Source organism: Cyphomyrmex costatus, unplaced genomic scaffold, assembly GCF_001594065.2.
Source record: "Cyphomyrmex costatus isolate MS0001 unplaced genomic scaffold, Ccosl1.0 scaffold76, whole genome shotgun sequence".
Taxonomy (NCBI): domain Eukaryota; kingdom Metazoa; phylum Arthropoda; class Insecta; order Hymenoptera; family Formicidae; genus Cyphomyrmex; species Cyphomyrmex costatus.
In genome coordinates, this window is record NW_017280333.1 from 1,196,499 (window position 1) to 1,219,965 (window position 23,467).

The following is a 23,467-nucleotide window of genomic DNA, read 5'->3' on the forward strand; positions in this document are numbered from 1 at the left end:
TCAACATGTAGAATTATCTAGTTTTTTAATCAATCAATTCTCTTCAAATTTTGATAAATTTAATTTGAGATAATTAATATTTTTATTTTAATCCTTTTAATCGAACTGTATCATTCTTTTAATGATATATACTTATTATACCTACTATGCATAATATTGTTATTTATTATTGTTATTTTTATTTATTAGGCGATCAAAAATTATCACAAATTTAAAATAATACATAAAAATCAAATAGCTTTAAAAGTTAATAAATAGCTTAGTAAAAAATAACTTATAAAATTACTATATAATAAAAAAACATAAGCTTTGCTTTCAACGAGTAGATCAAGCTCTTTTTATATTCTTACAAGAGAAAACTTAGAAATGTATTTTATGGATTTTAATCAGCATTTGTGGTTATTCTAGAATACTAAAAAATAATCCTTGTAAACAGCTTGTAAATTACTTTTTCGAGAAAATTGTGGTTATAAGTCACAGTAACAGATTACTTTTAAATCTGAGAGAATTAATAGATATTAAAAAAAAAAACAATTACTTTTAATGTAGAGAATACATTTTGATGATTTTGAGTTTTTAAAAAAATTAACATTCTTTGATTTTAATTGAAGTTTGAAATACTTTGCGAATGGTTATCATTAGTAAAGCGGTAGGATTATCGCAAATGGTAGAGCAATTACGAAGTCTTTGTTCAGATTACATGTTTATTCATTCACCGACGACCAAAAGTTGAAATCAAAGAATGTTATTTCTCTCAAAAATTATTAATTTTCTAAAAAACAATTTTCAGATTTAATATACATATTATACGTAAAAATTAATTGTTTTTTTAAATATCTATCAATTACCCCAGGTTTTAAAGCGATCTGTCAACCTAAAATTATCATTTTTTCGAAAAATACATGAAAGTGCAATTTACCACTTTTCAGGGATTATTTTTTAATGCCCCAGAATAACCACGTAAAAGTCAAAATTCGTGAAATACATTTCCGAGTCTTCCCTTGTTAGAGCTTATTTCTCGGCTCTGTGAAGATTTCTTTCTCCTTTCGACACACAGAAGCTGGAAGAATACGGAAAGAAAGAACAGACAAAAGATAGGAAGGAAAGATCGTGGGCTGTTTTGTTGCAGCTGACGGACAAATCATGGTTGAGGAGGACGAGTTCGATGATTTTGGAGACTCTAAGTGCTCGCTGTGCCAGCGCAGATTTGAAGAGCAAGGTAAAAATCTATCTCTCTCATATCTATCTCTTCAATATGAGTGTAATGCGTAAAGCAATTTAAAGGAGAATAAATGAGAGAAAGAGAAAGAGAGAGAAAGAGAGAGAAATAGAGAGAGACAGGACCAAGCTTACCAAAATTCAAAATGCCAAGATATCCCAAGTAGATATTCGATGTTTGCTTCATTGTATTATATGTATATTAATTTGTGTATTATTACGATAAAATTATCACTTATTGTTAATTGGAGATTATTAATTAGAGACTGTAGAATTGAGTGTTGTCAAATTTAGTAATTAGAATACTACATGCTAAAAAGGAATAATTAATTCATCTTCTATATAAGTATTGAATTGAATTGCATTACTGAAATAAAAAAATAATAAGTGATTCTTATTACAAATTAAATTTTTATTTTATAGTTTTATTTATCTTATATTTTTTATATTATTTGTATAGCAACGCTTATTCATTATAAGTATTGTACTATAATATTTATTTACAATATAATATATATATATATATATATATATTAAGAGCATTGTATACACTCATAAATATTTGTTCATTCATACTCATTTCATATATTCTTTAAAAAATATATGAAAAATAAAAAATTGATTGGTTAATTTATTGGTTTATTTTGATCAATACATTTATAAAATAATCGACATATGCTGATTAACATTGATTGCAACACGCAATACATATATGTAATATAATTGTATATTTAAAGGATATTTAAAAAAGTTTCTTTATGTATATATATTTTTTAAACAAAGTCAAAAGAGAAGTATAACTGTATTTTAATTAAAGTTTATCCTTTGTAAAACAAAATTTTATAAAAATTTTTTAATTATAAGAATTATAAAAATTCTGGTGAGTATGTATTTACGAGTTATACTATTATTGTAATACAAGAAGTACAATTGAATAATGATAAGATGGTAAAGTCGTCATAAGTCTTCAAATGTGTGTGAGTGTGTTGTGTGAATTTTATCAGAAAATTTTATATTGTCATGTCTTTTATGATAAAATATAAATATGTAAGCTTTACTTTTTATTCATATTTCTATTTGTACAATATTTTACGATTTTTTCTTATTTATCTGTTATCAAATATCTAATAAAATAAAAATGTGATTTGAAATCATTTTCCAAGATCACTTTCCAAAATCTTAACTGCAAATTAATAAGGTATACAAATGGTAATAATTGAATATCACCGGCATGAATCATTTGTATCATAATTAATGGATAAATGCTCACATCCTTTTTTTTCAACGTTCAAGAAGATATGAGAAATATTCGATGTAGAGTTATATTTATGACAGAAGATTTAAGCTAATGTTTTCTTAATGATAAATGTTCTTTTGTGCTTACAAATAGCTCCTAATCCCTTTTTGATGCTCATATTAACACTTTGTTTAAATACTGCTTTTACAAATGCGATATTTAATGGCCATATGGTGACTATATATGATGTTTTATTTTTTTTTTCAAGTATAAAGAAATGTATGTTTGAACAATTGCTACGTCATTCTAATTTAAAAGATTAAATGTTAATTATTTCAAACTTTTAATTATTTTATATACTTGTTATACAGAAAATAATTATTGAGACAAGGGTAAATTTCATCTTGATCTTAACCTTGACATATGATGTTAAAGTTATGATCCGAAGTAATTTTGGCTAAAACCTATTGGAGGTCACTTATTGTTAGAGTCATGACCTTCACAACATATGTCAAGGTCAAGGTTATCGCGACTGTCTATATAATAGGTATTTAAATATTTGAATATCCGTTAAAATCCGGTTTATCTCTATTTGAATCAAAATGTTATCAAAGTATTATCAAGATATTTTCATTCTTTTATCTATTTTCATTCATTTATATTTTCTATATTGCTCCACAAAGTTCAAATTTTCATTAATTTTTACTGCAGCATAGAAAATAAAGTTACATGTGCTTGACTTAGGTAATTACAGCTGCTTGAAGGTGGATTTGATCTTCACGCGAGATCGTTCCTTCTATTTCACTACGGTTTTCATCCCAGGCATTATTCTAGTAACCAGTTCGTTCATCACATTTTGGCTCGAATGGAATGCCGTACCGGCGCGAGTGATGATTGGTAAGTCTAAGAACGAAATACTTATCATTTCATAATTCTTTAAAAAGAAAATAATACAAATATTGCAAAGGTTCGTGAAATATCTATATTAATATCTACTACGGTATTCTTAAATTGAATTTCGATTTAATTTATGAGAAATAATGTCAATTGCAAATTCGATACAACAATATTTTTCATCAATTAAATCGAACTCAATTTCAGAATACCGCAATAGACATTAATACAGAAATATCATGAACATTTGCGACTCATTCGGTGCTGTGCTGTCTAGCGATATGTCCATCAAAGCGTTCGTGCGGCCGACCACTTAATTTCGCCGCTCTTGACGGAGCGAATTTCATGCCTTGTAGTTGGTTATTTCCAAATGCTCACCATTTGAAAACTATTGATGCCACAACATTTTGCTATTAACATTTTTGACTCACTTTTTCATGAGGAATATGCATGTGCCAACTTCTGTTCTGCTCTCAATCTACCGTTAAGTTATGACAGGATTTTGTTCGGTTTTTGCTAATCTGCTGGTAGCACGTCAAGAAAACTTTGTCGTATTTGTGATAACAATTTGCTGACAATGTCACATAGTATAATACTCTGCATACAATTTGTTGCCTTTCTATAATAAAAAAATTGGTCGGGTAAATATTCACTTTAGCGGCCTCTCCGATGACTTTAACCTTGATATATGTTGTCAAGGTCATAACCGTAAGTGACCTCCAACAGACTTTAGCTGTCACTCGTTATATTTGTTAAAAAGTTATTAAGTTACTCAGTAGGGATCCAGCATCGAGTCTTATAAGAAAATTACAAACTATTCTGAAAAGATGGGAAAGAAAAGAATTCTAAATATAAGAAACTATACTGGGACATTGCCGAGAGCTTATGTATTCTCAAAAATACACAAATCACGATCACAGTTCAGATTAATTTTCTCATACATAGATAATCCTCTATATTCTTTATCCTATTTTTTATTATTTCAGGTGTAACAACGATGCTCAACTTTTTCACCACGTCAAATGGCTTCCGGGGAACGCTGCCCGTCGTTTCAAACTTGACTGCCATGAACGTATGGGACGGGGTATGCATGTGTTTCATCTACGCGAGTCTTCTCGAGTTCGTCTGCGTGAATTACGTCGGTCGCAAACGACCGATGCACAACGTTGTCTATCGTCCGGGCGAGAATCCCGTCACCCAGGTACTTTACTGATTGATGTATTTTTAATCATTTTATTCGATATATATGTATGACGCATAAGTTACATTTTTATTAAATATATTTAGATGCGATGCGAATTTGAATGGGACTGTACGATCTTTTTTGCGTAACTAACACAAGTTGATCTATGATAACTTGAAATAAATTAATATAAATCATTTTTTAGACAAATATATTTGGGATCAGTTTAAAAGTCAAGTTTATTAATTATAATAAAATTAATTGTAAATTTTTTTTTCTTTCTTCTGAGAGATATATACAACTTTTAAGATTATTAATTGTATTCGTCTAAAGTTATACACGTGCATACATACATGCAGTTAATTATGTTTTTGGTACATATAAATATATCAAGGCATTAAATATTTTAAACCGATCCTAATAATAAACCATTAATTTTTCTTACAGGATAAACAAATTAAATTGTATTTTACAAAAGAATTAATCTTTCTATTCGCTGGTATTAACACATGAATGAAAATATTAATTATTGTTTCTTTTCAGAATATAAATGCATTTATGCTAATAAATTGAATTTAAAAAAACATTAGCTATAAATATCTACAAGTTATAAACCTCGCCACAGACTTTTGCGTAACACATGACGTATAGGCATAAGAGACTCAACCAATCAAAATTTTTCTTTCCCATGAAATAGAAGAAAAGAAAGAAATCTGATTGGTTGATTCTCTTATATGCACTGTACGTTATGCATTATGTAAAAATCTGCGCTGCGGCTTTATAATTTTGTGACAAGAAAATAGATGAATATCACGCGATAATATTACTGATATTAGATAAGATTAATATATTAATATCGACAATATGCTCTTAATCAAAAAGACAATCTTCTCTTCAATGAGAAGAGAACAAACTCTATAAATTTTTTACTTGAAGTTTTAATATTATAAGATCCCACAAGACTTTATATTGAATTTAACTCATAAAACTACAGTTTTGCCCAATCATTCTTCTAATTTCATCGAAGATTTAATTCGCAAGAAGATTGCGATGAGAAAAAATGAATTTATATCTCGAAAATAAAATAAGATATGCCAGGTAAACATATATATTAGATATTGAAATCTTATTCATTATATGACTGATTTTTGGTATTGTCTTACGCATCGCAAATGCGTAAAAAATTGCGATCAAAGAGTTAATTCTATAAATTTTTAATTTATATTTTATTCTTATAAGATTATTATCGAATTAATAATTATTACCGAATTATTTATACAAAAAAAATGGTCGTTTATAGTTTATACCATGATGCATTCTACCATTAGTTTATCGGAAATAGATTTTTCGTGATGTTGGATACTTGTTTATCACGCTGTTTGTTCTTTTACGATTTGCACATAAAAATTTGTGACTATATTTGTAACTATGCACAAATACAACATACAACATATAATTTTTTCTAATCTTTGCATCTTTCTCAAGATTTTTACATTTATATAATTCTGTTATTCATATTTTTTTCTAGAGAGTGTGAGTGTATTTTCTTGCCTTTCAACCAATGCTCCTCGTAAGCCACGAAAGAATCGCGCGGATTGTGCCCACTGAAATATACTGGAATGAGCGCTGGCGCTAGTTTCGCGATCCAACAAAGAGCATTTCAAATAGTATCTTTGTTTTTTTCTAACCTATACTTAGTCATAACTGCGCATGAATAGTATCGTCTAGTACACATATGCAATTAAAGCTGAGTATAGATTAGGAAAGGACAAAGATGCCACTTGGAACGCTTTCCCTCGGATCACTTTTAACGAAGACGGCATAGTATGTTATATTTCAGTGATTGTACTGTATCTTTACCGTTAACAATCAATCAATCAGTCTTCAAGATACATTCGTCAACATATATCATATCGACACGTGTGCATTTATGTAACTGTTATTATACGCAAATACTGTATATTTAATGCACGATCATTTAAAAGAATTACTTTGAAAAGAAGGAAAGAAGACGACTTACCCATAGTTAAGTAGAATAGCTCAGCATGCTGCAAGTTTAAGCACCACTGGCATAAATAGCGCGCTATTCCTTCGAAAGTGCTTATTATTTTCAAAAGGAGCTGCAATATGATGCATGTCTCCATCATTAAATTCTTTTTTTCTTCTGTCGATTATGACAGTCGGTTATATTTCTCTCTCTTTTCGTCCCATATTGTCTTTTCTTCTCTCCTACTCCATTTTCTTCTTTCTTCTTCTCTTCCTCTTTTTCTCCTTTTTTCTTCTGTTCCTCCGCCTCTCTCTCTCTCTCTCTCTCTCTCTCTCTCTCTTTTGTTTCTTCCCTATAAGCGTTTAATATTCTTTTAATATTAAGTAATATTTTTAGCGCATTTTTAGAATATTAAATATAATATTTTAACAATATTTTACTTATCTTATATAATTATTGTATATATATTATTATGTAATATTAAATAATATTTTTGAAATATTAATGGCTATATATCACTTATAATATTATATAATTATTTAAAAAATAATATTTAATGTTATTGTAATATTATATAAACATAAAAAAAGTAGAATAATAACATTTACTGTAATTTATAAAACTGTTGCATCAGTTCTTACATCAGTAACTTGAAATCCATTTTTTGAATTTTTGCTATAACATCTCACGTGCCTAGCGATTGCAAACGCGCGTCTCGCTTGGCGGTTCTATCTCGATGCGCGTTTACATTTGGCGGTAGGCAGGGCTAATTTATCTATCTTCATAAATTAATACAATAAATCGTTAACTATTGCGAAAATTGTAAAATAGTAGAGGATTTTTCTGCTCAGTTTAGTTTATTCTGCCTCTATGTGAGTGTTTAATCATTCATTGTCGAACTCCTGTATAATAATAATTAATATTTATAATTATTTTAATAATATTCCGTGGATATTAAAGAAATAATGTCAAGCATATTATATAAAGTGGACATATAATAATATTTCTATAATATTAAAAAATATTTTATATATATAATTTTCTTAGAATATTATAATATTTTATTTTTTAATAATATTTATATAACATTCTCTATGAATATTGTATGCTTATAGAGTTCTTGCTCTCTTCTTGCTTTTCCTCTTTTCTTTCTCACACTCTCTTTTCTCTTCATATTTACCCATTTCTGTTATAAACATGATTAGTAAGGATTTGGTTGGTGGAAAAGTTGGTGAGTAAGTCTCTTTGTTTGGTGTCTGTGATGTTGCAGCGGCTTCCAGCGGTGCTCAGCAGGATAGGAATTATATTGGCCAGCCCGTTGGTAAGACTCCCCATTGCATTAGTTCGCGGTCATGACTTCGTACGTTCTTAATCTTCGCAAAAAATGCGTAATTGTCAAATTTTTTTTCTTATAGTTTATCGAAAATACAATAGGAGAAAAAATTCGAGAAAAAGGAAATATGATATTATCCAAAAGGAACTATACGTACTATGACACATGTATATGATTTGACATATGTAATAATAAATCAGAAATTTATTTTTAAAAAAGTACAATATATAAGAAGAAAAGAGAACAATGTACGTGCAAGGTCTTAACCGCATCCTCAAACCTACAGATGCAAGACATAAGCTGCAATTCACTTAGCGCTACAAACCATTTGAAGCATTTGTTTGATCTGGAGAAAGAAATAAAGCATTTGTAGCACCAAATGAATCGCAATTATATCATATACATATGTACAGATATACTCATATACATAGACGCTTAATTTTATCATCTCAGAGATTATATATTCCTTATACTGTAACTTTTTATATCAGTAATATTATATATAAGAATACATATACAGAGTGTCCAGAATTTAAATATTAAAACTTCGGGAGCATGTAGGGAATCGATAACTAACTAAAAAAAAAACTCCTGTAGAGATATGCTCGTTTTTGCTTCGTTTTTTTTTGCGAGGAAATCACAAAAAAAATGTAGTTTTTATTCTTGTACTTTTTTATTACTTATTCATGTTGTAATTATTCACTTATTTAATGTACATACATATTGTTTAAAATGTTGGCCTCTTACAACAATGTAAGCATTGCATCTAGTATGGATAGCTCGTATTACAGTTAAACAATGATCTGGTGATATTTGTGGTGCACTGCAGCCTCGATTCAATTTCTCAATTATTCTTTGAAGTTGATGGACGACGAATAAACTTCCTATTTCAGGACTTGCCACGTAAAGAAGTCCATCGGTGTCAGATCAAGTGATCGGGGTGGCTATAAGGTACTACTCTTCCATGTCCAATTTATCGCCGTGGATAGTGTCTGTCTAGCCAAGCTCGAATAGTTGTGCGCGCCATAATGAGCTGGACACCCATCAAGTTGAAATTACATTTCATTCCGTTGTTGCAGGATGTCTACTAAATAATCAAAGAAGTCAGTTTCCAAAAAATTTATATATCTGGCTGCATTTAATCTGTCGGATAAAAAAAATGGTCCCACTAGAGAGTCGTTCCAAATTCCGAGTCAAACGTTAATAGCAAATTCAGGCTGGAACCTACTTTCCCTAACAGCCCTGGTATTTTCATAAGCCCATACATGATGATTTCTTTGATTAATAATTCCTTCTTTTGTAAATGCAGTTTCGTCCAGATCATTTTTGATGGAAATAAATTATCATTGTCAGATTGCTCAAAAAACCAAATTCAAGTTGCTAAAATTCAACATCATGAAATAATCTTGAGGTAATAAATTCTGTACTTTTTGAATATGGTATGGACGGCGGTTATCATCTCTTAAAATTTGACAGATTCTGTGCCGTGGAAATCGTAATGTGATGTTCTCCGAACGTTGATTTCAGGATTGTTATCAAAGCGACGCAGGACACGATTTTCTACTTACATATTTACTCTTACGGATCTTGAAAACTGAATTAAAAATGAGCTAGTCTCTCGCAGCCTATTAAAAGCTATTGTAATTCGCCGATCCGGCACTCTTTTGTTTGGAAATCGGCGTATATACTCTCGCACCGCCTCAGTAACATTACCGTTGCAGAAACCATACACGGAAACCATGTCAACATTAGAATATGTACGCAACATATTGTGACAGGATTAATTTTAATAACTCGATAACTTCTGATGAATAACTGACGAATTTATAAAAGAAAGGCAGAAAATTAAAGAAACAAAAAAAGTTTTTACCTGAAAATGGAATTATTATTAATATTGTTTTCGTGTACGATTTTAGCGACGATAATACTTCAAGGTATTGCAAAAATGAAGCAACGTTTTGTCTTTTTTGTGATTTTCTCTAAAACGAAGCAACAACGTACATATCTCTACAAGACTTTTTTCCTTAGTTTATCGATCTTCTACACGCTCCCGAAGTTTTGATATTAAAATTCCTGACACCTTGTAGAATGTCTTTTTTTTTTACTGTACAGGGTAATTCAGAACCCCGTGTCTTTGTAAAGACGTGTTCTTGACTAAATTCTGAGACCATTTTTTCTCTATAAAAATTTTATCCGACTCTTATTTTTCGAGTTATTAAAAGATAAAGTTAGCGAATTACGGGCCGCGTACAAAAGGTATGCAGGGGCGGCGCACTCATCATCCGACACGAGCGATCATGAGCGGGCACTCGTTGCGATCAATTAAGGACGGAGTTATTCTGTTTCACATAACACACGCACGCTCTCTCTCTCTCTCTCTCTCTCTTTCTTTCTCTTTTTTTCACTTCCTCACTCACTTGCAGAGATTCGTTGTTTTACACTGTTATAACTGGGTCCACAACCTCGCTTTAAGAGACCCTAAGCCGTAAAGCCATAAGAAATTGACCAATTATAGTTTAATGCGAGAAAAATAATCTACTGTGACTGGTCAATTTCAAAAGCGAGGTTGTGGACCCAGCCGTAGAGGCCGTAAGACCATAACTTAAGCAGTAACAAACCCACAACGTTGATTTCCTTACTGCTTACGTCTTACTGCCTTAAGTTTTTTGTGTGCCATGGCCCTTAGGGTTTGAGCACAGGATTGTCATAATACATTAAGACAGACTTAAGTAATTGTACACAAGTTTGACGATGACGTTGAAATTAATGGACATCACTATATCTTTTGATAGCGTGCTACCACATGCTACACTAAGAAAAAAATGCTGTTGATTCAATTAAAATCTATATTGCGGGCTGTCACTAACATAAGTAATTAATTCATGTATATTTTTATTGATACAAAGGTTTTGATTATTGTTTTAATAATCAAAGTTTTTGTATCAATAAAAATATACATGAATTAATTACTTATGTTAGTGACAGCCCGCAATATAGATTTTAATTGAATCAACAGCATTTTTTTCTCAGTGTAAGCTATACATAAGCAAAAATAAGTAATCTAATTGTTTGTAAGTAAGTCAAAAATAATCTTGTAATTGTCCTAAAAGTCTTAATATGTTACGGTAATCCTGTGCTCAGATTCTGAGCTCGATGACAACAGTCAATCAGATTATGTTTGTAAACAAACAAACACAGCTTGACTTAGGGTTATGGCAGAAATCGAGACGTTACATCTTGTTACGTCTCGTTCTCTCCCATAGCTCTTATCATCTTAGTTACAGAGGCCGATAAATCAGATTTTGATTATGTTGACTCTTAATTTTGTTCCTAAAGACATAACTTGCTTGACTGAAACCTGCTTGAAATATTGCTGGTATTACTTTTTCATGGTTGTAAAAATTGTCCGTCAAGTTATAACGGTATAATACAAAACATCTCTGCAAGGTAAGTAATAGAGAGAGAGAGAGAGAGGGAGAGAGAACGTTCGCGCGCGTATGTGTGTTTTATATAAAATAGAATAAGGTACGGCTACAATAGAAGGAATAAGGAATAAAAAATTTTATCCTATCAGAAACTGTGTATACCAATGTATCCGATTTCTAATAGATTGAAATTTCTTATTCTTCATTCCTAATTCCTTATTCCTTCTATTGTGGTTGCACCCTAAGAGCTGCGCAGAAAATAAAAAGAATATGGAATAGAGAATACGAATTTCAGAAGTCATGTACTGTAGAATACACAGTTTCTGATAGGTTGAAATTCTTATTCTCTGTTCTTTGTTCCCTGTTCCTTTTATTCTGCGTAGCCCCTAATTTTCTTCTTATGTTCAATTTCTTCATCTCTAGATAACCCTTATCCAGAAGATATCTGCCAGAATACAATGGAAATATCTCCTGGATAAAGTTGTCTGTAAATCTGGAAGAGAAGAAATTGGGCATTAGACAGCTGATCGCAACTAGTGCCGGTCAGGAAGGGGGAAGTGCAACATAGAGTCTGGGTCTGAGGGAGAGAGAAGCGCATTATCGGGGACCATGGTAGAACGTTAGAAGGGAATAGGAGTTTGTTCCTTTTCTTTTCGTTGCGTTCTCTTTCAACCTCTCATCCTCTTTCTCTCCCATCCGTTTTAGGATGCAGTTCTCTCAGCCATCGCGGTCTTATATTTATCATGTTATTCGCGCTCCCTCTTCCTTCCGTTGCGCTCTCTTCCCGTTCTCTTTTCTTCTCAATCGCAATTTTATTAAATAGATATAGTATTCATTCAACGATTTTTTATTATGCGATTTAGCAATAGAATGATACGAATTTTTAATATTTCTTCATATAATAATATTAATCGAATAGCCTATAGCGCGCTTTCTTATCAATTCATTCAATTATGAAGAAGGAATGGTAGAGAGACAAAGGAATAAATAATTTTAAGAGTAACATAATTTTAATATTTTTAATATTTTCATTTTTATTTTATTCATGTAACGCATGATGTACAATATAATCCAAAGCGTATGCTATCTATATTCACGTTCTATAAGAGAACTTATCACAAATATTGCGCAACATATTTGCAGCATCGCGTTTATTAATAACACATTTTTAATGTAAATATGTGATATAAATTGTTTAAACTTACTCGTGCTATACACGCTCTGAGATAGTTTTAAATCTAGTACATTGTCGATACAATGTTCGAGATAAAGCATAAAGAGCAAGGCTGATGGTGTGAGTAAGTATAACGTTATGAAAACTTTTTGACAATCGTATCTTAATACTTTTATTAACAGACTAATGAGATGAATCAATTGGAATAAAAAAATATATCTGCTTGTAAAAATAATATGTATGCAAAATTGATTATTCTTTAAACAAGCAACTACGTGTTTCTTTTACTCCAATTGATTCATCTCATTATTCTGTTTATAAAAGTATTAAGGTACGAAAATTTAACATTTTGTGTGTCAGAGTAAAATATAAAATATTTAAATAATATGTAAACTATTAATTTTTTGATATTTCTACTTTAATACTTTTATAATGTAGAATAATTAGAGGAATTGTATTTTCAAAAAAAAATCACATAATTCCATTTAAAAAAGTAGGGGTGACCTTTATATCTTTTTAGCGCCTCCACTTATTGTTAGAGAAAAAACGACGTAACCCCAAAATATGTCCTCCTCAAAACCGCTTTACTTCCATCTGAAATATTTTCTTATATCATTATTAAAAATGAACGAAATAAAGCGAATATCAAGATATTCGATTTTAGTGAATCACCCTGTATAACGTGATTTTAGCTTTCACTGTATATGGATACATGGTATTGTGCAAAAATTCCACCAATCTCACTTTCGTTTTGTAATATACTCATCGAAGAGATGCGTTCGGTGAACGCATTATAACAGCCCTGTTGCTCGTTCCAACTTTGATTAAGTTTCCATCGAGGATTCGAATCGGATTAAAGTCAGGTCAACTTCGGATGAGTTAAGTGCTCTTATGTCCATATCAGACTACGAATTGACGATTACAATTAATGGTTGCCCGATTCTACTTCAACTAATCACGATGTAGCAAGTCCATCGTAATTAACGGAAATAGAACCGGGCAACCGTTAATTGTAATGGTCAACCCATATCCCTTATGGTAGTAACACTAAAAACTCTAACTAATAAAATTTTAAGGTAGAGTGAGTAGGTTCAAATGAGGTTTGATGAAAACAAGAATCGAGATTATTTGTAGTAATATTGCCAACAGGATGAATTCAATTGCACTGTGCAAATGTGTTGTGTTCGTACAAGTTTTACTTTATTACTATGAACAAAAACAAAGAAAAGAACGTAAGAGTGATTCGTACATATACTCAACGTCCCGATCGCGGCACGTTCAAATATTTGAATAGGTATACGAATAGGTATGGTATTTTTCGCTTTGCCTTCTCCTTCCGCTTTGCCCTCCTATTGCCTAAGCGTGACTGGACCCAACATTAAAGAATAGAAGATGGATGATTATTGGTACTCTCTAGGAAAGAATGAGAGAAATATCCAGTAATCGTTAGGCGCAGGTATGGCAGCATATCACGCCTATACTTTACAACAAACTGAACAGTAATAACAAAGACAGAACAAGCATTGTCTGCACCGTAATATTGGGCCCCCGTTGAGATTTCAGCTAATCATATAGAAATATTACATATATGATAAAGTAAATTACTGAAGATTTGCGCGAGATATGACAGGTCAAATAATAATCGAACGCCAAATTGTCCAGTCAAGCGTGTGATTATAGTTCAGCGTTATTACATTAGGTTATCATTCCAAAAATCTTAGGTTCAAATTCTATTGATTGCAAACATGGAGAAAAATGTAAAGTAATATACGTTATAATTCTGTAAATTGTGTGTAATTGGCAGATTCATGGAAGAACAGGTGTTTATTTATGTAAAATTTTACTTTTCTAGTAAATAATCGTTGTACAGTCATACTGTAAAGTACTTTTTACGTTATGCAAAAAAGCATAATTTTACTTCACAAAATGTAAAAAGTATTTTACATATTATTATGACTAATCGATGATCACTCATTTACCAGAAATATAAAAAAAATTGTACATAAGTCCCTGTAGATAAGACATCTGTCCCCGTATTTACTTGAAGATTCCATAAAATTAACTAGAATTCGAATGTATATTACTTTACATTTTTCTCTACATACGATTAATTAACTTTAATCGTTGCTAATTTAATATTGCAACCTCGATATTTTTGATATTAGGATTTTGTCTTATTTTTAAGTCAGTAATATGTAATTAAATTTCGATTACGACTCGTGGGACATCCTGTATATATTAAAAGAAAAAAAAATATTAGAAAAAGCAACGATTCACTTGTGGATAATTTTTGCAGCAGATTAAGATAACCTCAGCGATTTTCAATATTTAATTCATGTCTTTTCTCAATTTATTATGCCATGTAACGTTACGTCACCGGCAGTACTTGATACGATTTTAAAACAATAATGATCGCTAGCAAGACGTCTCTGCTAAATCAGCGTGTTAATATTGCATTTTCATGCATTTGTAACACGGAAATGATACTTAATTCATATCTTTAGTGCATCTTATTCCAAAAATATCACATGCTTTTATGTGCAAGCTTAATTGCCTTTTCTTAATAAAGCCTAGTACGCTTACATTATTATTAGTTTGCTTATAAGAAGCCGCGCCACGGGTTATCAATTCATACTTTTTTCTGATAAAAATCCAAACAACACGTATGTCCAAGATCAGAACATGTTGTATTTTTTGATTTTAGACATACGCGTGCTGGATAAATTAGTTCATGCTGTAATAACGCAACACAGCATTATGGCACGTATCAAAAGTACCATAATATTTCTTTTTTCACGTTTATTAATTGTTTAGGCCATGCTTATCAATTATTTACTCTATTTATATACAAAATGTCTGAGAATTTAACGGATAAACTACGAAGCATTATAAGTGGAAATAAAAGAAATGTTATATGAAGTTTGGCTAGATATTTTTTGCTATAAAGTTATAAACAAATATTGAAACGGAACATGAAGTAAGAAACAATGGATTTTCTTATGCAGAATATAAAAGTATACATTTTGTGTATGAAAAAATTAAACGTGTTTTGTATATGTAGACATTATATTGTAATATGTAGACATTACATTTACTATCTTTAAACGATTCAATATTATTTCAAACTGTGCATGAATATATATGATATTCGTTTAGCCTTAAGACAACGGTTACGCTCGAAAAAAATAGCTGTTACATAAATTTTTGCTAAATAAATTTTTATTATCGTGTGAAATAGTAATTTCCATAAAAATGCCAATATTCCATTAAAATGCTATCAAAATATTCCGTTTCAATATTTAATTATAACTTAGTAATAAAGCATTTCTAATCAAACTTCATATATATATTTTTTTTCTTATTTCCAGTATATGATCTATAGCAGATTGTCCGTTAAATCCTGAGACACCCTGTACATAAAAATGATAAAGGGATCAATAAATGTATAGAGAAAATGTGAAAAATCGAAGATCATTAATGCATGTGTAAAAATTTTTGAAGAAAGATCTAAAAAAGGGGGAACGTTTCAAAAGAAAAAAGACGAGAAGGAGGATGAATAAAAGGGTAGATTATTGTTTAAGTTTATAATATATTATAAAGTATTTGATTGTTCAAAAAATTCGTGCGGTTTTCTTTAGCTCAAAATTAATTAGAATATATTTGTTGCGAAATTTTTGATCTATCATTCAAAATTTTCCTTGCAAAATCATTTTTGTTTAATGTTCCTACAACTCTTTCTTCTCGAGTTACTCGCAAGTTAAGTAAAAAGGAGCATTATTGTAATTTGTATTGCTCATAACTCTCAATTAAAGAAACAAATTTTTGAAGCTGAAACTTTGCTTTATCAAATGATGTAATTGCTAATTTTTTAATGTGGAATATATATAAATTTGAAAAAAACGTGATATTACTATCTTTTTAAGCACTGCGTAATTTTTATAAGGAAAGTACCACATCTTTTTAGCTCAAATTTATGCATAGTCTATTTTTTTAAATATTGATAATTATATCATAAAGCAAAGTTATTCAGTAAGAATCTGTTCCTTTAATTGTAATACAATAATGTTTAACAAAGTTATTAGCAATCAAATTCACAACGCTCCTTTTTACTTAACTCCTTTTACTTAATTCGCGAGTAACTTAAAAAAAAAAGTGGTAGGAATTATTTTTAACCCTTAAATTCCACACTGGTACGAATTCACACCAGCAAAAATACCCACAATTTTCTTACAGAAAACACATATTTTGACTTATTTTTGTTCTGCATCTCCACAACAAAATTAAGGTTCAAACGTAAAAGCCAAATTCGCTCCAGCAATGTGAAAGTTACGGTTGTGCGAAATTTGAGAGTTAAAAACGATTTTCTAGGAAAAACTTGAAGCTTTCACGACAGATAGTCGAAAATTTTCGTAATTTTTTTTTAGCATACGGCAAACCCACAAATTGAAAAAAAAATTTACATCCTTTTTTAGCTCGTAGTTTATTAAATTAAAAAATTAAGAAACTGAATGGTCACAAAACTAAAAAAATATAGTAAGTTTTAGAAATTAGAGAGTTCAAAAGCTTTAAGATCACTTTTTTAAATTTCAATTTTACTCATTTTTAACAAAGATACTATACATAAAATTTTGAGCTAAAAAAAAACCGCACGAACTTTCTAGACGATCTAATATACAATATTATAAATACGAGTATATAATATATTATAAAAAATTTATAATTAAAAATATAAGTGTCTTCTACGGAGACCCTGTCGTAGGGTAAAAAGAAGAGGGAAGGCGGAGCTACTGGTGGTACTACTGGACCGAACGAAATTGTCGCTTGCACTAACTGCGGACCTAATCCCTGCACGCATACGACAACAAACGGTTGCACCGCCGAGGTAAGCAAGTTATTATATATACAAGTATAACAGTCTATTTTATAAAATATTGTGTTCCTTTTTTGAGAAATATAAAAATGCATTTAAAATTTAGATAAACTTTAATTAATTAATTTAAAATAATAAAAGTAAAACATCATCTACAATATATGTACATACAGTTAGTGGAACAAAGATGTAATCAGCAGTTCTCTAAATAAAATCAAAATTATTACAAATTAAAGTTACATCTTAAAAGGATATTTAGTGATATTGATCACTAAAATGTATTTTATTTAGTTATGATATCTAATTATTTTTAACATTTCGTTGAAGCTTATATTTCGCGACTGTTACCTAGCACACCAAATGCGAATTCGTACCACGCAAATATGGCGATTTATAACTCTACTCACAATGAAGATAATTTGATTCTTTTTGATTTGAAGGAAAAAAGGTAAGAAATAATTTGGCATCAGTTATGTAAATATCGAAACATATTAGTAAAACATTTTTTTAACTAAAATCCTGAAAAAATTACGTTTTTTTTCAATAGCTGCCATCTTTGTTATAAGACAACAATTTTATTAGAATTTAAAAAATTCAAAATGCACATTTTGAAGGAGCAAGATAGTACTTTAAGATGCATGTATCGTTTTTTGAAATTTCTCGACAAGATTTTGTTCGGTGCTGATAATGGGTAATTTTGATTTACTTTATAGCCTGTTCGAAGAAATAAAAGAGATCAAAGGATAATAACCCTTCATATAAAAGAAACAGAGAACTATCGATAATACTAACGAGAGCTTTAATTAATGAGAACGATTAGATGTCATAACTAAGTAAATGCATTTTAGTGAATGGACTTTTAAATATAACTTTATTATATTTTTCTTTAATATACTCGATTTTATTCAGAGAACTGCTGATTACGCTTTCGTGCCATTGACTGTACATAATAAACGTTTTACTTTTGATATAGAAAAGTTACCGATATTAACATATCACTTTGCTTTCAGATAATATTTCGTAAACAAAAGGTAAAAATAAAACTTTAAAAACATAAGTACAAACTGAAAAGTATCTTCTATTTCTATTAGATAGTATAAGCAATTTTTATAATACTATTTGCAATTGTGCAATAATTAATGTTTTTGTAAGATAAGCAAAAATGAGCGTCTGACAAAATGAGCCTCAAAACTGACACAGTAAGCAGTAATGCTACATATTCCTATTTTTTCTTTTTACTGGAATTGTCTGTATAATGTATTTACAAGTAAACGTACATAAGATTTTTACCTTTAGGAAAAACTTGTACAAAATTTTTTTAAATATAATTTTTGTAAATAAAATTTTCTATTATTTACATATATATTTTGTGCAAAAATATAAATGATAATGTATGATAATTAGAATTAAGATATTTTTTCACATCACCTTTGAGGTACTATGCAAATGTGTGTTTTTTTTTTGTAATAAATAGTATTTTCCCTCGAATGTCTATTCATTAAAAAAATATTGAAGAAAATGATAAAATATACGGTCGAGAGTAAAATATTCTATAATATGTTATCTAATTTAAAACATAATCAGAATATTTTTACTCTCGAAGTAAATTATTCGAAGATCACTTAGGACCATGATCTTGCTGATATAATACCTATATACCAAGATTAAGGTCATCGAGTTGGATCCGTTTTCAAGGTTTAGCTTATTGTAGAAAACCCGTGTATTATAAAACCCAAAATTAAAGAAATGAGCAATTCGGCTCAACGGTATTATTAAAAAATGTTATTAATTAACAATTAGGTCATATCCCAGTGAGAAATAACAATGAAATCGAATCGATGTTCAATTCAATGTTGATTACGTTGTCATTTCTCACTGGGTATATCATAAAAATATACAGGGTGTCCCGTGAAACTCCTCACACAGGAATAAGGTATAGATAGGATCGAAATAAACACAAAAGTCCTATACCGTTTAGCGATTCTCGCAATATTAATATAGATATTAATTTTTTAAATTATACTAATGAGAGCGCGTTGAGAGAAACGCTTCAACCGTTCGAGGTATAGTTCGGCCCACTTTTTCAAACACGGACTGCGCTGGCAGCGCGTTAGAGAAGCAAAAAGGAAAGCGCGCCGTTCAGCGCCCAGCATCGCCGCTCACATATCTCGCCGCATCGACAGATTACGATAGAAATTAATTATATTTTGTAGATTTCTATCACTTTCTCTCTGTCGACATTTTTATTCGTACAAATTTATTATAGGGTTTGTATTTGTCCTATTTTCGCAATATTACCATTGCATATGTAATCACGAATGTTCGTAGCTGTCATTGACGCAAGTTCCTTGGCGCGGTGCGGCGAGACTTGTGAGCGACGATGCTGGGCGCCGTCGAGCAATACACTCACGATTCTCCAACATAATGTATATAATATATACGTATAATATTTTAATTTTATTGTATTAATTGAATAAATATTGAATAAATATTTCTACTTGTATTTTATTTTAATTTTTTTATAAATTACATTATTAATATTTAATTATAATAATCAATAATTATATATTTTTATACTTTACAACTGTATATTTTATTGTGAAAATTTATGAATACATTTTTACAAATTTAAAATTAAAAATTAACATTTTTACACTTGTCCATCGTAACTCGAAATTTTTACACTTTGTCCATCGTAACTCGAAATGTGTTTTATTCATTCAAAATACAATAAAATTTTCAATGTGTGTTTATTATTATCTAATTTTATTTTATAATTTAATTCTTTTCAACTTTTTCTGTGGCTCCTTTTATCATATCACCTATTTTATTAATTACAAGTCTATGATATACAGCTAGAAATTTAAATCATATTTCTTTATTTTACATCTTTGAATTATACACGTTTTTGTACTATCCAAAACGTGGCGGAGAGTCACGTGACTGGGTAGCACAAACATCAAAGTTTCTGACTTTACTGTCGTAACTGTATATGGTTAAACTGCGACCCTATCTGTGATCATACGGAAGCTGCTCCTTCGATGATTCCAACTATGCATGCGTTCCACTTAACGCCCACAACGCTCATGAAACCATTTCATCCTTGTTATTTATCAAATGTCAAACAAGGAAAAACGATGCTCGTGAGCGTTGCGAGCATTAAGTGGAACGCATAGGCGCATGATTCGTCTTCTGATCCGTGAAGACGAAGGTCGCTTCTGGTTGAATTAACGAAAATACACCCAATCTACATATATTTAAAAAAACGCACAATTACTTAAAATGATATATTGTTTATACTTCTTTTATTTTTAACGTATGTATCTCAGGAAATAAAAAATGTACAATTCTTAAAAAAAAAATACTTGTTTTTTAATTTCTTTTTTAATAAGTATGTACATTTATTTGAATGACAAAAATATCTTAGACTGTTTTCCAAAATTCACTCTTAACGCTGAAAATCTGTAACTTATATTAAGTACATGCGCGCTCACACTCTACATATAAGATTTTTAGACAAAGAATGACTGCAGTTAAACAGTTTTGCAGCTATTATAAAATTCTTTGGTATGATTAATCTTGCCCTTCATTTCTCATTAGATCCAAGATGTATAAATCAATCTTTATATTATATAATTTTACAACGAAAACTCTTTTTGTTGAATGCAATATTGAAACACAATCTTAATTTCACAAAAATGTATTTATTTTTCTGATTGTAAAATTGCCGTATTAGATCTGTTATTTTAAATGTCATATTTCTGATATCAAATTTAAATACAGTAAATTTTTCACATGTTATGAAGTATTTATTTATCATCATATAACTTTTTGAAAAGTATTCAAACAGTTTCTACGGAAAAATCTCTTATAATTTTTCAGAAAATTTGCCAATTTTTAAACATTGGCATTACTGATGTGGACAGGAAACCACTATAACTGTTATATTTTGAAGCAAGGAATATAATGAATTATAATAATTTTTATTTAAAAAAAACTGTAAGATCTTAAAAATAGACTCTCCTTCGGTTTTTTAAAGATTAATTATTAAAAAATATCTGTGATATTTGTAAAAATGTCATAAAAATCTTATATGTATACTTCTTGATCTCTCTCTTGAACAACGAATCCAATGTGTGATAATTCTCGTCCTTATAATACTTTTATTTTATTAACTTTTATAATGCTACATTACGATATATATTCGAAATCTTAAAGTATGAAATTTGATCACGGTAAAAAAGTTTTTTCTCTTGCAGCTGAGGAAAAAGGATCCGCCACATCCAATTAGAGTGGCAAAGACGATCGACGTGATAGCCAGGATCACTTTTCCAGTCGCCTATTTTATGTTCCTCACTTTCTTCTTCATTCACTATAAGGGCACTTCGTAGAACGATATTCAACAATCTCCGAGAAGTCTATCACTGGTATGAACGACAATGAAACTTTACAATAGATGACGTTCATGTTATAGAAATCGAAAAAATGTACAGTAGATGGAATCTTCTCTTAAAATTGAAAATATTTCCAAATAAATAAAGACATAATCATTTATGTCACAATTATTTAATTTTTTCTGTGAAAACAAGAACAACGATGCATAGTGCAAATAAGTACAATATATACATTCAAAATTTTTAAATCATAAATATTACTTAACTGCAATAGATAAGTGGAATGTCTGAAATACAAGAAAATTTTTTTCTGAAGGGAAAAGAAAGAGTCACAAATACAAGATATGCAAAGACACGATATAAAAGAAAAGATACCAACGATGGTTCGCCTTCAACCATTCTTCATTTCCTCTCACGTGTGATAGTTCTTGGAAGCACTCTTCTATGAAGAAAGTAGCTAATTACAAGCAACTGTTCGCGAGCAACAACTGTATACACTTATCTTCATTATTCTTTTCTCTTTCTTACATCTGGTAGATAATAGAATGTGTCGCTGGCGAATGCTTTGGCCAAGCAGGAAAAATGACGCTTAGCTTAGTTGACGATGTGATCAAACGTACTATAATGTAAAGTATATTGTAATATCATTACAGACGAACCTCTGTATTCTTAACACTTTTAATTTTTACATTCTTACATGATATGTTTCAAGATGTCCTAAATACTGAATTATAAAAGTTTATAATTCACGTAAGTGCTATAGACATTCAATACTATCAATACATTTCAGAATGTACTTTTATTTTTCTCCTATGTATTTTCATATTTTTAACATCTTTGTTGCATCACTTCAACGTTCATATATTTGACATGATCATAAAATAACAAAACTTCTTATATCTGGCACTAAATGGATTAATTATATTTAATAATAAATAACTTAATAATAAAAATAACTATTTATACAACAATAAATAAATAACAACGGCACTTTTAAAAACACTATGGTTTAATTTTAAAGTGAAAGATTCAAATATATTCTCTTGAGCTGATGTCATACACAAGATGATAAATTAAAAGGGAATAAAAAAGGAATAGAAAAAGACATAGAAATAGAAAGACTAAGTGTGAAAATAACAACTTTTTTTTAGTAAAAAGATACTGTCAATAATCTTGGGACAGCGGTTGCAAAGTAAAGAAAAAATATTCAAAAAAGACATTTTTACACTTTGATTAACACGTTTAATGTAGAAGATTTTATGAGTTACAAATAGATTCACAAAATGTGTAATTAACATTTTCTGTAATAGCAAATTTAATTGGATGCACTTAGTGTGCATTGATGCATATTAAAGTTGTCGTAAACAATTGACGTAAAAATATGTATTTAATTTAATATAAACATAAAAAACGGATGAAAACATCAATAGATTTTATTGTACTATTAAATAAAATCTGTATCTTATTCAAAATATTTGCCTTTTACTATTAGATAAAATACAACATTTTAATATACACTGATACGTACTAAATAGTACATATTAAAATCTTTGTTTAATAGTAACTTTAATAGTATTTTATTTAATAGTAACATGCACTAATGTGTCCAAATTCACCGAATTCACTATAAGAAAACTAATTGTAAGAAGAAATGACTGATTTAAAAGAAGTTTCATTGAACAACAACTAATCAAATAGTAAAATCCATTAAAAACTCAATATTTGAAAGGTATTTGTTATAAATTTTATTAT

General features: G+C 29.7%; 1 protein-coding gene across 1 annotated transcript in view; it reads left to right on the forward strand.

Annotated features, from left to right (window-relative positions):
• The window catches only part of pHCl-1 (pH-sensitive chloride channel 1), a 69,175-nt gene extending 47,098 nt beyond the window's left edge, over positions 1 to 22,077 (forward strand). Inside the window, 7 exon segments of the mRNA XM_018548940.1 lie at positions 1,130 to 1,219; positions 3,200 to 3,352; positions 4,336 to 4,550; positions 7,790 to 7,840; positions 17,211 to 17,333; positions 21,566 to 21,748; positions 22,032 to 22,077. Of these exon segments, the coding sequence (XP_018404442.1) occupies positions 1,130 to 1,219; positions 3,200 to 3,352; positions 4,336 to 4,550; positions 7,790 to 7,840; positions 17,211 to 17,333; positions 21,566 to 21,712 (779 nt within the window). The 3' untranslated portion in view covers positions 21,713 to 21,748; positions 22,032 to 22,077.
• Positions 22,078 to 23,467: the final 1,390 nt, after the last annotated feature.